Below are 17,792 nucleotides of genomic sequence, written 5' to 3' on the forward strand. Positions count from 1 at the left end.
TTCTCGTTGAATCTCGGTGCAATGACAATAAACCTTATTCTGAAATAAAGTACCAAAAAACTGAAAAAAGTACAATATTTACAAGGTCCTAAAGAGAGATAGTAAACAACATGGTGCAAGCAGGATGAATTAGTATGAATATGTATTTCACAGGTGGTAATATAAGCTAAAATGCACATAACTAAGAGATTGTTTGACAGGTTATTGCACAGCAGCCACGTAGTGCAGCAGCAATAACCATATTACGTGTCATAGATGTGGCTTGGTGCAGTATTATTAATTGTTCAGTATTATTGTCAAAAGTTCAGTAATCTGACAGCTTGTGGATAGTAGCTGAGCGTTTCCATGTGCGATGGCAGACTCCTGTATCGTCTGCCTGAGGGTAGTAGACAGAAGAGTCCTTGTGCTGGGTGGGTGTGGTCCTTAATGATGCCGCGTGCTTTACGCAGACATCGACTGTGGTAGATGTCCTGGATGGTGTGGAGGCTGTTACCAGTGATGTCCTCTGCTGTTTGCACCACGCTCTGTAGAGCTTTCTGGCTCTGACTGGTGCAGTTCCCATACCACCCTGTGATGCAGGCTCTCACTGGTGCACCTATAAAAGTTAGTGAGGATGCTGGTGTTCGTACCAAACATTTAGTTTTCGTTTTCTTTAGTACCAAACTTTCTAAACCGGAGACGACATGAGAAGCGTCTTACCTGCTGAGGAGTAGAAGTCCGATGTCCTCTTCTCAGATGAGAGTACATTTTTATGTCATTTGGAAATTAAGGTCCCAGAGTCTGGAGGAAGAGTGGAGAGGAACAGAATCCACGTTGCTTGAAGTCCAGAGTAAAGTTTTCAGTCTGTGATGGTTTGGGTCTATGCTGGTTTTGGTCCACTGTGTTTTCTGAAGTCCACAGTCAGCGCAGCAGCAGGACTTGTCTCCTGCCCACACTGCCAAAGGTACCAGAAGCTGGCTGTGGAATATTCAAATTTTCTGAGACGCTAAATGATGGTTTTTCATGATTTGCTAGCTATAATGATCAAAAACAAGAACAAGGGGCTTGAAATGTTTCACTGTGTCCTCTCTCTTTGTGTCCTACGCTGCATAAAGACCAGTTCATTCAGTTTCTGAATGGGAGCTTATCTTTACGACCTCATAATAAAAACCCTGACACAGACAGACTGAGCTGCGCGGCACACTGTACATTTACACCCTCGAAAGTGAAACCTCAAAAACAGGGAAGTACCTCAGTTCTGCCTGAATGGGAACAGCACCACAGTCTTTAAACTATGGTGGGAGGTCGGGTCGTTGGGACAATCATTAACCAGAGCCAATATTCAGAGGGGTTAAAGAGCGATTGACAGCAAACCTGGGAGTTTTCACCCACTGTGAGTTATACTTTTCACTCTTTAGATGAACCTAAAGCTTTGTCAGACAAAAACTAATTCAAAAATAGTTGTACTTTGTATGTCATAACAATCCAAGTTCTTATTTATCGACATTTCCAGACCCCGACGCACTCATTTTGAATCTTTAGTGGAAGAGTTTGTGGTTTTGCGTTGCTAAACGGATCGGTTTCTCCTCTGAAGGTCGACGATGGACAACTTGGCCGGACTTCATCCCAGAGAGGCCGTGGAGCGAGCGGCCACCTCGCTCGGCTGCAGTCCAACCTGTGCAGAGGTGGCTGAATACTTTGACGAACACGACAAACTGAGGCATCTCAGGGAGAACTTTCTGGTGCCCAAAGTGTCAGATCTGCGTCCCTGTGAGTTCAACTTTTTCCACTAAAGCTAAGTTCAGACATCTGGAGGTGGGGTTCTGTGGACACTGTAAAAGAAAAAACTAAATACACAATTTAATGGTTCTTGACCTTAGGAAATACACACATTTCTAAGCTAATATGCACATTTTGTTAAACTTACAGACTTACTGCAAAGGACTGATGCAGAGTTGCATTCGGGCCTAAAAAAATATGACCCGGCCCGAGCCCAACCCGACCTGATTAACTAACTGTAATTAGAGGCCGGAACCCGAAAAAAAGAGAAGCTTTTACTGCTTTTGAAAGTAAATCAGTTTGATAGTTTTAAAAATGTATTTCAAAGAAAGGCAAAAAGATTTCTTGTTTATTAACGAGTCACCAAATGAATATTAACATACAAAATGAATAGCCTAAAAAAAATCAACTGTAAAGATAGGCTATTATACAGATAAACAAAAATATTTTTTGAGCAAAAATAATTTGGAAAAATATAGAACAAGGCTAGTTTAATTGAACGCGCTGCTCGCTTCGGCTTTTGTAGCTTCAGATGCTTCAACTTCCTTCTCCGCAGATGACAGCAGGGCGCGGAGCGAGACGCACACGGCCGATGATCCGGTGATCCATTGGGTAGCTTATTGGGACTTTTTTTTTTTTTAACCTCTTTCAACCGACCGGTCAGCGGACGCTAGGAATGCGCGATATATATGGTATACGGTAGAAACGATAAAAAATTTTATCCTACGATATAGATCTGTCTTCTACCAGCTAGCCGCAGTAATGCTGTGTGTGATGTAAAATCAGAGTTGTCAGTTTATTCGTTACTTTTTTAGTTAAACTATGCGTAAGTGGTGTTCAAGTGTAAAATCAGAGCTGTCAGATTTAATTGTTACTTTTTTGGTTGAAAACTGTGCGCAAGTGGCATTAAAGTCTTTTCTTCGAGAGCTAAGTAGCGAAGCTACAAGCTAACTACAGCCGGCTTGCTGTAGTGTTACCGTATTCTGACGCTTGCGAAAAACGCCGTGTTCCGTCGAAAGTTTATTTTTGTTTTCGTTGAAAGTTAAAGTAAGCGTTGGTCAGCTTTAGAGAAACCTGCTCTCTGATCTGTAAAAGAACGCTGTGTTGTGGGATTTTACTGCGAGACCCTCTGGTCAAAGCCACAGACTCATTTTATGTCAGCTCTCCATTAAAGCAGAAGGAGACGCCCACTAGAGGTTTGGAGGGTGAAGTGTTTCAGTGTAAAATGCTGCTCTGTTGCTGTTCATTTCTTAAAACTGGAAACTGTTGAGTTATAATTTTTTTTGTTTAAAACATATGGCTAAAACTACATTTGATATATTTTGCACAGTTTTGCACTACAAACAAGAAGCCTAATACTTGATTTGTTTATTATTTAAAAACTCTCTGGACATAGTAGTGGAATTTTCCTAATTTAAAATATAGGATGGCAAAAGGACACCCTATGCTTTTTTTTTTTTGCAAGTTTTATACCAAAAACATATTGCGATATATATCGTTATCGCCACCCTTCACAATACATATCCTGATATGAGTTTTATGCCAAATCGCACATTTCTAGCGGACGCGCACTGCTGATGATCCAGTTGTCCGTCTGAGGCTTAACGGGACTTTTTCTTTACCTTTTTCAACATGCCAGTCAGCGAATGCGCGCAGCCGATGATCCCATTGTTCATCTGAAGCTTAATGGGACTTTTTTTTTTTTGCCTCTTGCAACCGGCCAGTTGAACCTGAGCGTGCACCTGACACACATCAGCAGGTTTCACTGTGCTGCCTTTGTAGAGTAAGTTCTCCTGTTTTTAGTTTTGCTTTTCTACTTTCCAACTCCATTATGTCGCTTGTTGTGGGTCAGTTGCAAATCCTCAGATGTGTGATAAGAGCAAAGCAGGGCAGGCGGGGCCACGTGTGCAATTGTTGCGAAATGTGCCAGTGCTACTCTCTGTCTTGATAGTCTGATTAACTTCTGCACTCTAATTTCTTCCTCATCCTCAACATATAAACTTACTGCCTCCTCCTCTACAAGTAGATTAACACAAATGTATATTGTGCATTCTTATTTAGTTTTCTTTGGGCTGTATGATTCGCAAAACCGCATCAAAAGCCCAAGACCGACCCAACCTGCAAATCAAGCACATAATTTTGACCCAACCCGGCCCGAATTTTGGGTCGGGTCGAAAATCGCAACTCTAGAATGATGTACACTTTTCAAAAGGGGGGGAGGGGATATATATATTATTTTGTTACGCCTTCCAGTATTACCCCCTACAATTTGCCATGGCGCTCTTCTTGTCTGTGATTTTTGTCAAGGGAGCACGTCTGAGTTGCGTGCTGTTTGTACCGACAGTTTTTGGAGGGGGGGGTCAGCGCGTGTGTTTAGTATGAGGGAAGAGGTTGCCTTTACCTTTTTAGCTAGCGCACTTGTATTGCTCGCCACTAGCTTAGCGATACATCAGTGTCGAGGGTGTGTGTGTGCATGCAGTTTGGTTCGGAACGCAGGGTGCTTGGTTCTGTTGACGGGTCCACCCCGCTTGTATAATGGTAAGGGAAACACTACCTTGTATAACTGGTATGTTGCTATGCTCACAACGGACTCATGTTCAGGCTGCTGTTTAATGTAATATTACATTATTACTGTTTAGTGTATATCTTAAATCCTTATATACTGTTTCTTTTTATACTTTATATTTTTGCTATTTTTTGGGTGTAAATGGGACCTTGGGTACACAATTTCGTTCCCCCTCATGTGCCACATATGATGCGAATGACAAAAAACCCCACCTTGAACCTTGATTCTCCCTCGTGGCAAATATTGACACACCATCTGATGTACTGTGACCCGGGTGCAAGCAGTGTTCCCAACTGTGCGAGCAGCCCCTCCTGTCCCAAAGTGCTCAGAGCAGAGACACACTGCAAACGAATCACGCATGTGCACTGACGCACATCCCACTGACCCCACTCTGGGTGACGAACCTCCCTTAGTGCGCCTCCAACCTTCCTGGGATTTCTGTATCTACAACTATAACTTGGGTGTGTGACCAAACCTCTGGTCCTTGGGAGCACGCAGCCTGTTTGAGCGTCTCTAAGAGACTCGTGTTTCTGCTGCTTTAGTTCTCGCTTCTTTCGGCTTCTCCCTTCTTTATGGGTCACCACAGCGAACCGCTTCTCTTCAGCCCGGTTTGGCTCGGTTCACCTCGACTCGGTTCGTACACGTTGTGTTTCCATTGCCCCTTTCAGTACCGGTTCCAGTGGGCGGGGTTCAAATTGACGTCACGCACCTCACCAGCTGGTGGTGGTGAGACCCTGAAACAGGCTTCAATACGGTCAGTATTTTAAAGTTTCTAGTAAATTAAAAACAATACTGATTATTAAAATGATGGAACTATATCTATCTATATATATATATAAATCCTGCTAAGAAACTTTTAATGAACTTTAGTTCACAGATATTTATTTTTTTTAGCTTTGCTTTACAGTTTAATTCTTGTTTAGTGATTGTACATCTGTGGGTTAGAATAAAGTTGAACTAAAGGCTGCATCTCTTCTTTAAACATGTTTGAGGGAAATGTTCCTGAAAGATCCAATAATTTTGTGTCTTTTCTTGATTTTTCAGCCGAGTTAACTTTTTAACAGATTATTTGATAGTCATTAAAATAAAAACAGATTTCACGATAAAGCCAGAATTGTTTATTTATTTTTTAAATCTTCACTGATTAAAAAAAATAATAATAATTTATACACAAAATGTTTTTAAAAATCGTTTGCAGGCGAGGCTGAGGTCGGGGCAACGGCCTTCTGCGAGTCAGCAACTCATATGATCCTCCGTGGTGTCCAGCGAAGCTCGCAAGGACGGGATCCGGAGCCCAAGTCGGCACCACGGAGGATCTTCTGCGGTTACTGGCAGAGGAGCCCGGCTCCAAAGCTCCTGTGGAGGACCCGGGAGATTGGCGGATGGCATATACATGTTAAATATATCTTCTTATAGCTCCATCTAGCTCGCTCTAAATTTTGTCGTCGGCCACCAAGCACAAAAATCGCATTAGATCACGGTGTTATCATTGTTTTTAAAATCTTAAATAGATCCAGCCACTGCTCCGAGTTCCGAGAAATTGCAAATCGGTGTTTTGAAAAGTTTTTGAATGATCCAGTGACTCCTCCCCCTGACTGACAGTGTTCTGATGTCACGTTTTTGTGCCTGCTCGGCCCGGTTGGTGCCACCAGAGAAGCCGGGACAAAAAAGTGTCCGGTTGTGAGAAAAAAAATGATAGCAAAACCACACCGAACCAGGGCTTAATTCGCACAAAAGTTCGATAATTCTTTAGTTCCTACGATAAACAATATTTACACTAAAAGACATGTTCCAGATTACAGCTATGTTTAACTTTTTTCCTCCCAGACTCAACGTTCTCTCTTTGAGTCTGTTTCAAGTGTTTGTAGTTTATCTAAAATATTTGTACGTCAGTATCTGTACATTTTTAAGAAATGTGGAATGACAATAATTTTACCTTAGTACAATATCAATGTAAGCACATTTTACTTTATACACAGAGTTTCATGTACCTTACAGTAGAAATTAAATTTCAGGATTAACCTCACCTTGAGTGTCACGTGACATGATTATTCCTGCAGGAAGTGCCTTTACAAAAAAAAAAAAAAAAAATGAAATTAGAATTAACAACATCAGAGTTGTAAAATTACAGTCGTGTTGACCCTAATTATGTTTAGGATAAACTTTACTCAATTCAGAAACATTAAAAGCAATCTGCAACAGGTAAGATATTATCTATTCATAATCTTACCATAGAACCCCACTTCAAAATAGCTAAATAAAATAAGTAACGTTATGTCAGATGACCAAAATGGCTGATTTAGACTCTGTGCAGCTGATCTCTCTGTGGTGGACGGAGGCAAAGACTGCATCTACCTGTCGGGAAACTCTCTCGGACTTCAACCCAAAATGGTTCAGAAGTATCTGGAAGAAGAGCTGAACAACTGGGCCAGAATGTGTGTTACCTAAAAACAATTATTACAAATATTAACGGTTGTTCTTTTTAAATACAGTCTTTATACTCTCTTTAACAGGGGGGTCCATGGTCACACAGAGGGGTCCAGACCGTGGGCGTGGGCTGAGAACACCATCGAGAAGCTCATGGCGAACCTTGTTGGTGAGACGATCGACTCCTGCTCATGTTTCTACCTCTGTTAGAAAGTCAAATCTAAAAGATGCAAAAAATATATATTTTAAATGCAAATTGCACCTAAATCCAATAAATAGACTATTTCAGTTAATAAAAGTAAAAAAAAAAAAAAAACTATAATTTGTTTTTGGTTAAATATCTAATTTACAAAATAAATTAAGCCTTAACTACTACATTTTTCAATTTAATTGTTCTAAATAAATGACAAAAAAAAAAAAACCACACCAACATTTTATTACATGTACTCCTAACTATAGTAACTTATTTGATTTTTCAGCAGAAAATGAATAAACACAAACTTAAATGAATAAAACGTCGTCAGCTGTGGGGTGTCCTGCAGGAGGGACTGGTCCACTTTACAAAATGCACGACATCACGAGAAACATATTGAGGGAAAAGTCCAAGCGACGTCTCAAGACATCACCCAGTCAATGTGCTCAAGTGTCAATCACAAAAGCCCTGATCTCAGATCAGTCAGGAGGAACGGGACAAAATTCCCACAGAACTTTGTGAGAAGCTTGTAGAAGGAAAGCCAAAAAGCTCGACTCAAATCGGACAATTTAAAGGCACCGAAACATTAAGGAAATGGAGGAAAACGTGTGATTTTCGAAAAAAATAGTTTTTAAAAGCCTCTCATAATGCAAGCAAATATAACCATAGTTTGGGAATCTTGAGACAAAGTTTGCCAAAACAAGAAAAGATTGGAGAAAAGGTTTTTTGTTTTTTTTCATACAGTGGGTGGAAACCTCTGATTTCAGCTTTAGCTTCACACATTGTTGGGTTTTATCCTTTTTTTTTTTTTTCAAACACAATTTGAAAGTCTGACCATAGAACATCGCATTTTAAACTTCCCAGGCCTCGCCCCGCCTAAGAGGGAAAACATTTTCTATCCCCTCAGTAAAGTTATTAAACAGCATGGGATAGATGTTCATCGTTATGCTGATGATACACAGTTATATTTGTCCATGAAACACAATGAATCCAATCAGCTACTTAGACTACAAGCATGTCTTAAAGACATAAAAACCTGGATGACCCTTAATTTTCTGCTTTTGAACACAGACAAGACTGAGGTGTTAGTTTTTGGACCTGAGCATCTTAGGAATAAATTTTTCAGTCTTTCTCCCTTCTTAGATGACATTAATCTGTCCTCCAGTTCTGATGTTAAAAATCTTGGTGTTATTTTTGATCAGGACACGTCTTTTATCCCCCACATTAAAAACGCTACTAGAACTGCCTTCTTCCACCTGCGTAATATCACTAAAATTATAAACATCTTATCTAAAAATGAGGCAGAAAAACTGGTTCATGCATTTGTCACGTCTAGACTGAACTAGAGGGCAGCACGGTGGCGCAACTGGTAGAGCTGCTGCCTCTCAGCGAACAGGTCCCTGGTTCAAACCCTGGTCCAGGGGCCTTCTGGGTGGAGTTTGCATGTTCTCTCCGTGCATGCGTGGGTTTCCTCCCACAGACCAAAAACATGCATGTTAGGCTGATTGGTAACTCTAAATTGTCCCTAGGTGTGAGTGAGAGAGTGAATGGTTGTTTGTCTCGTTTGTCACCATGTGGCCCTGTGATGGACTTGCGACCCGTCCAGGGTGTACCCCGCCCCTCGCACAGTGATTGCTGGACATGGGCACCAGCGACCCCCGTGACTCAAAATGGAATAAACGGGTAAAGATAATGGATGGATAGACTGAACTATTTCAATGGTTTATTATCTGGGTGTCCAAATACTTCTTTAAAACATCTTCAAAATGCTGCTGCCAGAGTCTTAACTGGAGTGAGGATACCTGCTAGTAGTCTAAGCCTATAGCAGCATAACAAGCCAACCCTAACTATAGGATTTATCAAAAAGGAAAATCTTAAGCCCAGTCTTAAAACGGGACAATGTGTCAGCCTCATGGATAGAAACTGGAAGTTGGTTCCACAAGAGAGGAGCTTGTTAACTGAAAGCTCTTCCTCCCATTCTGCTCTAGGAACCACAAGTAAGCCTGCAGTCTGAGAGCAAAATGCTGTTAAAAAAAAAAAAAGAAGGAACAATAAGATCTGTAATATAAGATGGAGCTAGGTTGTTGAGGGCTTTGTAGGTCAGAAGTAAGATTTTTAATTCTATTCTGAATTTGACAGTGAGCAAATGGAGAAACTAAAACTGGAGTGATATGATCTCTCCCACTAACTGAAGATAGGAGTCAGAGTGATGCCTTGCCTTGTATCATGTAAGACGATGCTTACAGTGGTGTCCAAACGTTTGCATAGGTGGGCCAGAACTGTCTAGATGAAATGACTTGTGAATCAGAAAAATCTGAATTTAAGAAAATAAATTTTTCATAAAGTGTGATTTTATTCTCCAATCTGCCCAAAGTTTAAATTATTGTAGATCCAGAACAATAAGACTCTAACATGAATCTTATTTGTTTATTTATTTGAATAATTTATTAGATTTTGGGGGTCTATTGTTTTCTTGTGCTTGAAAATTTGATTTTTGTTTATTTTAAGAGACAAAAGCCTAAAATGAGTAGCTGTTCTTAAAAAAAAACAAGGGGGTGGAACTTCAAACACCCATTTGGACCATGGATGGCCCAAAAGGGTCATCGAAGTTCTGAAAAAACATCCAGCTGGCAGTTACTAAAACAGATTCATGGAAGGTTGGAAGGGACGTTGGAATAAAGACCTAATAGATTTGATCAACTTGTATGTTGATGATACCACTTTATATTTTTAAAAATGTCCAATTTTTAAATCAACTGAAATTGTTTTCTTTGAAAACTCTTGTTATATTTAGCCAAGTTTTATGAATTATCATCCAAAATTCTACTTTTTGTTGGGTCAGTGAAGGTTTTTGTTGTAGAATAAAGGGATTAATTATAGCTACATATTTGTATTGCACTTAATATCGCTCATTTTAATCTAGTGTACTGTTGAACCTAAAAATGTAAAAAGTATCGCCATTAAATCTAAAAAATATGCATCAACTTTTTAATTGCAGTTGCGGGCTGCATAAAATCACTCCTAGGGCCGCAGATGGCTCACGGACCACACTTTGGACACCGCTGTCCTAAAGTATTTCCTTGTGGAAATGAAGAAAACTGAGATGGCAACATAAGATGGCCTCTCTGGCTGAAATATTTTCCATTTCAACTTAATAAAGATTTCTCTCATGGATTTTTATTAAGTTAAATCAAATAACTCATCGGCATGCCTGCCATTTGAATAGTCCTGGTCTGCACATTAAACTATTTTAAATGTGACGATGTCATCATGTTTGATGGCTTAAATACTGCAAATATTCAAATTTCTGGGAAACAGTATTCCTTTGAAAGGAGGAATAAGAACGTGATGTTCGTTTTAATGTTCATCACAGGAGCTACAACTGAGGAGGTGGCGCTGATGAACGGCCTGACAGTAAATCTTCACCTTCTAATGGTAAAAACTAGAAGAGTTTAATACACATGTCAAAGTATTATGAAAAGTTCACCCGCTTCACGGTGTCGTTCTGCAGCTTTCTTTCTACAAACCGACGACGAGTCGACACAAAATCCTTCTGGAGGACAAGGCCTTCCCTTCAGATCATGTACGTATACACTTCTTTCTGCGTTCAACGTCCTACAAGATGAGTTCTTTAAAAAAAACTCTTCAATTGAGTAAATAGTTACAACTTTACATATTTATGTATTTTTTAGGTTTAAAGGTTACAGATGAGCCACAGCTTAGAGACATTTATACGGAGAATGTCACTTAAATAAGGCAAACGTTTACGATGGTTCAGTGTTGAAGAATAGTCAAAAAAATGCTTTTTGTTTGGGAGGAAAGGGTCTTTTTATCTTAGTCGGACCAACATGTTGCTCTTTTTACTCCGTCATGAATTCAAAGTTCAATAAAAACGACTGAACGTGACTTTAAAATTGTTACATTCGTTTTTGTGTTTTCAGTACGCCGTCGAGTCTCAGATCCGCCTGCGAGGATTCGACCCTCAGCTCAGCATGCTGCTGCTGTCTCCCAGACCGGTACCGACAACTCAGACTGTCCACTTCAGCGGGGGTCTGCAATCTTTACGATCAAAAGAGCCATTTCTGCCTCTTTGTTCACTAAATTTAACGTGTCCAGAGCCACAATACCTGCTACAACTGGGATTGTCAACTGGTGGCCCATGGGCCACTTTAAGTCTGTTGGAGGGTGCTTTTCTGGCCATTAGGGGTGACATTGTAAAACTAAAAACATCTAATGATTTTTAACATTTATTTATATTTTAAGACAAAATAAAAGAGGAGATTCTTGTAAGGACAGAAAAATAAAATAGTTTTTGCCCAATTTCTAAAAACTAAAACAATAAACCATGCAGGCCTATGTGTTTATTATTATTATTATTTTTGTTTGTTTTGGTAAAAATAAAAATCAGTAGCCTACGTTGAAGAAACAAAGCACAAACTGAAAGTATGTTTCTAGTACAGTAGTCCCTCGCTACTTCTCGGTTCAACTTTTGCGGACTCGCTCTTTTCACGGTTTTTCAAAATAAGAGTGGACATGACACGCAGTTGGCTGACTGATGGATGAGCCGCACGACCGGCATGGATTGTTTACCTAAAATAAATTTTAAATAAGTTAGCTCCTGCTGCACCTGTGTGCAGCCCACAGGCGCAGGGAGAAGCTCCCTCCTGCAGCCTGTCATGATCTCCGCTCTCTACCACCTGCCAGCGATTGCAGTGGGCGTGGCCAAGAGCGGCAGGTGACTGCTCTTTTAGAGCGTTTAAAGTTTAGAGTGTGGGAAGGGTTTAAAACGCCTTAATATATGAATGCTAAAATGAACTACTACTACTTCTATTCCCACTTCTCGGTTTTTCACTTGTCGCGGAGAGGCTGGGAACGGAACCCCCACGATAAACGAGGGACTACTGTGTTCACATATTTGCTAAATAAATTACAGTGAAACTGCTAAAACTAGCCCTTTTAGATGTTACGATCAATAAAATCCAGTTTTATGTTAGTTTTGGTCAAAAGCTTGAAAGAGCCGCATGTAGCTCCAGAGCCGCAAGTTGCAGACCCCTGAACTATGCCATTCATTTACTTAATTAAACATGATTTGATAAGAATGAACAAAGTTGCCTGCAGAAAAACAGAAGGAACATTTGTACATTAGCTGATACGTTAACTCGAGTCAGATACCTGATATCTTTTCTTGGCTGCAGGTCCATGAACAATAGTTTGATCTGTTGCTCACGTGAGAATCAATCATGATAGAATGATCCAGCCGCCAAGAGAAGTTTACACTAAATGATGTATTTATCAGTTTTTTTTAAAGAAAATTTAGAAGAGAAACAATATTTTATATTTAAATTATGATCTTGGGGGACCAGATTTGATCCACGACGTGTGTGTGCTATACGGTGACTTTGCCTCCTGTTGGTTCAGGGAGAAGATACCCTCAGGACTGAGGACATCCTGGAGGTGATTCAGAAGGAGGGAGACAACATTGCTGTGGTGATGTTCAGCGGAGTTCAGTACTACACCGGCCAGCTGTTTGACATGCACGCCATCACTGAGGCTGGACACAAAAAGGTCACTTAAACGCAGACACCCCCCACAAAAGAACCAAGCATCTTAACTGACGTGTACTCCATTTGGCTTCCAGGGTTGTTTTGTAGGGTTCGACTGCGCCCACGCAGCAGGAAATGTGGAGCTGAAGCTGCATGACTGGGGCGTCGACTTCGCCTGCTGGTGCTCCTACAAGGTTCGCTGAGAGGAAGCAAAAAATAGGCAAAACATATTTAAATAAGGACTTTACTACTCTTTTTACAGTATATAAACTCGGGTGCTGGTGGACTTGCTGGGGCGTTCGTTCATGAAAAACATAAAGACACCATAAAGCCAACGTAAGTTGCTGCACCAACTAGACCGAGTCAAGCTCTAAAATAAAAAAAAGTCCCCTCTCGTTCTGTTTACGCATCATGAAAGAAAACTGATCCAGGTTTTGTTGTTCTGCAACAACTCAAATCCACTGTCACAAACTAAAGAAATGGCATTTCCTGTGAAAATGCAGTGTGAATGAAGAACTTGCTGAAAAACAGCTGAAATTAGCTACATGCTGAAATGTAGCTAAAATTGAAGAACAAATCTCAATTAGCAGAAGAAAGCAGAAAGAACGCATATTTGCTGAATTAGGTTTAAATAAGTAGAAATGAGCACAAAAAATAGGAAATTAGCTAAAAAAAAGGCTGAAATTAGCAACAACAAAAAAAAGCTGAAAAAGCTAAAATTGGCATCAAAAGAGCTAAATAGTAGCCGAAAGAGCAAAAAAAAGGCTGAAAGGAGCATAAATTTGTTAGACTGAAAGTGGCAGAAGTTAACATGAAAAACTTAATGTATCTGAAAACAGCTGAAATTAGCTAAAAAAAAAAAAAAAAGCTAGCTGAAAAGGTAGAACAAGCTTAAATGAGCAAAAGAAACCAGAAAGAACATGTTTGCCCAATTAGGCTGAAAGAATCAGAAATGATCACAGAAAAGTCGAAATTATCTGAAAAACAGCTGAAATTAGCTACATGATGAAATGTAGCTAAAATGAAAGAACAAATCTCAATTAGCAGAAGAAAGCAGAAAGATCCAAAAGCAGAAAGAACACATATTTGCTGAATTAGGTTTAAATAAGTAGAAATAAGCACAAAAAATAGGAAATTAGCTAAAAAAAAAAAAAAAAGGGCAGAAATTAGCAACAACCAAAAAAAGCTTAAAAGGCAGAAATAAGCTTAAACTACCAGACGGAAGCGGAAAGAACTGAAATGAGCTTAAAAAAAAATCTGGAATTAGCTGAAAAAGCTAAAATTGGCATCAAAAGAGCTAAATAGTAGCTGAAAGTGCAAAAATAAAAAGCTGAAATTAGCATAAAGATGTTAGACTGAAAGTAGCAGAAATCAACATGAAAAACTTAAATGTATCTGAAAACAGCTGAAATTAACTAAAAATACTAAAACGCTAGATGAAAAAGTAGAACAAGCTTAAATTTGCAGAAGAAAGCAGAGCATGCATCAGGATAAGAAAGCAGAAAGAACATGTTTGCCCAATTAGGTTGAAAGAATCAGAAATGATCACAGAAAAATGAAAAAAGCTGAAATTAGCAACAACAACAAAAAACAGTTGAAAAGTGGCTAAAAAGTAGAAAGAAGCTTAAATTACACAAAGGAAGTGGAGAGAGCACATTTTTTTCATTAGCCTGACAAAAGTTGAATTTATTGCAAAAAATGTGGAATTAGCTGAAATATATAAAATTTGCATAAAACAGTTAAATAGTAGCTGAAATATTAGAAAAAGTAGAAACTTGCATAACAAGCTGAAATTAGTAGAAAGAAGTCGGAAGAAGCACAAAAATTTTGTAGTTATCAGAAATAATCTGAAAGAAGCACAAAACGGCTGAAAGTAGCAAAAAAAATAATACTTGCACAAAGAAGCTGAAGCAGAACAAAATGTGAAAGGAGCAGTAAAAGGTAAACAGATCTAAAGATTTGAAGGATGTAAAATGAGCTCAATTCATTTCCTATGAGAAAAGAAATGGCAGAAAAAGCTAAATATTTCAAAAAAGCTGAAGTTGCACCAATACCAAAAGCCATAGCAGGATTATCCTGAACGAGCTGAAGGTTTTGATTAATGAGTTGAAATAGCACAAAAACTGCGGGACGAGAAACATGCGGAAGAACAATGGATCACAATAGTGTGAATGCTTCATAAACATTTACACTATTAGACAAATATCTGCACGACTAGATCAAATCAGCTGAACTGTAGTTTACATTTCATGATTATTATTATTTTTCCATATTAAACAGAAAACCCCACAACTGATTGTTTCTTACAGGTTGTTGGGATGGTGGGGACATGACCTGAAGACCCGCTTCCAGATGACCAACAGTACAAACTCCTCCCACTCAGTGACGACACTTTACTGCCACCTTATGGTCAACTTGTGTAATACATCCGTCTCGTATCTCTTTTCAGTGATGGAGCTGCAGCCAGGAGTGAACGGGTTCAGGTTATCAAACCAACCCATTCTTCTAGTCTGCTCCCTACAGGCCAGCTTAGAGGTAAAACTGACTTTTGTTTAAAAACACGTTTATTTCCTGTTCGCTTTAAAAAGAAACCAATGTTTTTTTAATCTCCTGTAATCGATTTCAGGTGTTTAACATGACCAGCATGCAGGCGCTGCGCAGCAAGTCCGTACTCCTGACGGGGTACCTGGAGTACCTGATTAAACACTACTACGCGGAGGACCCGTCGAAGCCTCACGTGCACGTCATCACACCCTCGGACCCTCAACAGAGAGGCTGCCAGCTGTCGCTCTCCTTCTCTGTCCCCATCAGGAGGGTCTACGAGGAGCTGCAGAAGCGGGGGGTCGTCGTGAGTGCCATTTCAAACAAACCTCATCACCAGGTCAACGTGTTGAAGCAGTTTGGGAAGTGACACGAACGCGGTGCCGTTTCTCGTTGCGCAGTGTGACATGAGGGAGCCCAGCGTGCTGCGGATTGCCCCAGTGCCGCTCTACAACTCCTTCAGAGATGTCCATCGGTTTGTCGACGCGCTGGGAGAAGCTCTCACAAGCAGCAGATGAAGAGGACGCTCTTCTGTTATCGATGGGTGAAGACCTGCACGAAACCAAACCAAATAAACGTTAGAAGCATAAAATAATGTGACCCAGCAGATCGACGTGAGGATTATTTCACAAAGTGGTATGTTGCGATACCGGCAGCCATATTGCATTAGTTGAAAAACATGGATTTGGTGAAGATATGATGAATAAATACGTCATCTATAGGTCTCGAGTGAAAGTTTGGAGATATGATCAACGAGCTACAAATGATTTTGAGCAGAAAAGCCGTGCATTTAGCTACTTTCCTCGTGCACCAGTGAAGCTATTTTTAATATCAGCTGAGAAATTGCGATATCTAACTATGGTTTGAGGTTTCCTCTTTCACAGGACGTCAAGAAATCCTCATTAGAACTCGGTGAATGTGGATTCAAGCCAATTTTTCAGGGGTTAACAAGTCAATCCTAACTATAGGATTTATCAAAAAGGAAAGTCTTAAAACTGGACAATGTGTCAGCCTCACAGACAGAAACTGGAAGTTGGTTCCACAAGAGAGGAGCCTGAGAACTGAAAGATCTTCCTCCCATTCTGTTTTTGGAAACTCTAGGAACCGTAAGTAAACCTGCAGTCTGAGAGAATAGTGCTCTGTTGGGAAAATATGGAACAACAAGATCTCGAATATAAGATCTCTTAGGTCTCTCTTGTAAATGAGTCCTCGAGGCTCAATGGGATTTACCTGTCTAAATAAAGGTTGAATGAAAAAAGATGGAGCTAGGTTGTTGATGGCTTTGTAGGTTAGAAGTAAAAGTTTGAATTCTATTCTGGATTTGACTGGGAGCCAATGGAGAGAAGCTAAAACTGGAGAGAAATGATCTCTCCCACTAACTCCAGTTAAGACTCTGGCAGCAGCATTTCTGATCAGCTGAAGATGTTTTAAAGAAGTATTTGGACACCCAGATAATAAACCATTGCAATAGTCCAGTCTAGACGTGACAAATGCATGAACTGGTTTTTCTGAATCATTTTTAGATGAGATGTTTCTAATGTTAGTGATATTACGCAGGTGGAAGAAGACGGTTCTGGTAACGTTTTTAATGTGGGGGATAAAAGACATGTCCTGATCAAAAATAACACCAAGATTTTTAACATTAGAACTGGAGGACAGATTAATTCCATCCAAGGAGGGAGAAAGACTGAAAAATGTATTCCTAAGATGCTCAGGTTCAAAAACTAAAACTTCAGTCTTGTCTGTGTTCAAAAGCAGAAAATTTAGGGTCATCCAGGTTTTTATGTCTTTAAGACAAACTTGTAGTCTAAGTAGCTGATTGGAGTCATTGGGTTTCATGGACAAATATAACTGTGTATCATCAGCATAACAATGAAAATGTATCCCATGCTGTTTAATAACTACCTAATGGAAGTAAAAAGTATTGGTCCAAGCACTGAACCCTGAGGAACTCCATGACCAACTAAACTAAAAGCCATTGTGCCCATTTCAGGGCATTTCAAATTGTTTGCTTTTTGTAGCCATTTTTGGGCTCGTTCAGCCGATCGGAGCAGACGGGTTCATCCAGAGAGATGCTCACCTGATAGAAAAGTTTAATTTGTCTTGAGGATTTTGGCTTCATTATTTTCTTAAAAATAACTGAATATTATCAGTAGAATTTCACTGAATGATGTAATCTGTCCCTAAAACCTTTTTCAGCATCCAATTTTTTTTCCATCTGTGTCTAAAACTGTGTCTGAAGGCTGTCTTTGACGAAGTCTATGAAGTCATAGTTTTTTTTTTTTTTAATTTATTTAAAAGGTCATCAACTGCTGACCCTTTTAGTTTTTTTTAAAATTAAACAGTAAAAGAAGTACGGCACATTATACGCCCGTAGACAGACTTTTCCTTTTGGCTCGCTCCCTTCTTGAGGGGTCGCCACAGCAAACTAACTCGCACCAAGACTTGACATCCACCGACCACCGAGCTACCACAGCCCTCTGTGTGGAGCACAGAGCTGCCATCTAGGGCGCAGATGGTTACGGTTAACTTCCACGCAGATCCTCCTGTGTTCAGGGCTGTGTTTGTTCCGTCATGGTGGGGGTTAAGGGGCTTGTTCAAGGGCCCAGAGTGGGTCTAATGAGGATGGAGGCAGGTGTGGGCTTTTCACCTTTCCCACCCACGTTTTGATGTCGTCGGTCCAGGGGATCGAACCGGCGACCTTCCCATCACAGGCTCACCTTCTCTAACCTCTGGGCCACCACTCCGCCACCTGTCAACACAC

At 40.1% G+C, this 17,792-nt stretch overlaps 1 protein-coding gene across 1 annotated transcript; it reads left to right on the forward strand.

The window, feature by feature from the left end:
* The first annotated feature begins 1,352 nt into the window (after positions 1-1,352).
* Positions 1,353-15,763, forward strand: kynu (kynureninase). The gene is made up of 14 exons (XM_037696686.1): positions 1,353-1,372; positions 1,574-1,749; positions 6,639-6,759; positions 6,838-6,920; positions 10,318-10,379; positions 10,456-10,527; positions 10,886-10,960; positions 12,363-12,509; positions 12,583-12,681; positions 12,750-12,823; positions 14,797-14,849; positions 14,937-15,022; positions 15,114-15,335; positions 15,430-15,763. The coding sequence occupies exons 2-14, from the start codon at positions 1,581-1,583 to the stop codon at positions 15,544-15,546; spliced, it is 1,380 nt and encodes a 459-aa protein (XP_037552614.1). The 5' UTR covers positions 1,353-1,372; positions 1,574-1,580; the 3' UTR covers positions 15,547-15,763.
* Positions 15,764-17,792: the final 2,029 nt, after the last annotated feature.

The sequence above is a fragment of the Nematolebias whitei genome, chromosome 23 (genome assembly GCF_014905685.2).
Source record: "Nematolebias whitei isolate Nwh7 chromosome 23, NemWhi1, whole genome shotgun sequence".
Classification (NCBI taxonomy): domain Eukaryota; kingdom Metazoa; phylum Chordata; class Actinopteri; order Cyprinodontiformes; family Rivulidae; genus Nematolebias; species Nematolebias whitei.

Bases quoted from the DNA above. Each gene is read 5' to 3' on its own strand.
- kynu (XM_037696686.1), top strand. From the start codon at position 1,581: ATGGACAACTTGGCCGGACTTCATCCCAGAGAGGCCGTGGAGCGAGCG. The intron at 14,850-14,936 runs GTACAAACTCCT...ATCTCTTTTCAG, and splicing joins CCGCTTCCAGATGACCAACA to TGATGGAGCTGCAGCCAGGA. The intron at 15,336-15,429 runs GTGAGTGCCATT...CTCGTTGCGCAG, and splicing joins TGCAGAAGCGGGGGGTCGTC to TGTGACATGAGGGAGCCCAG.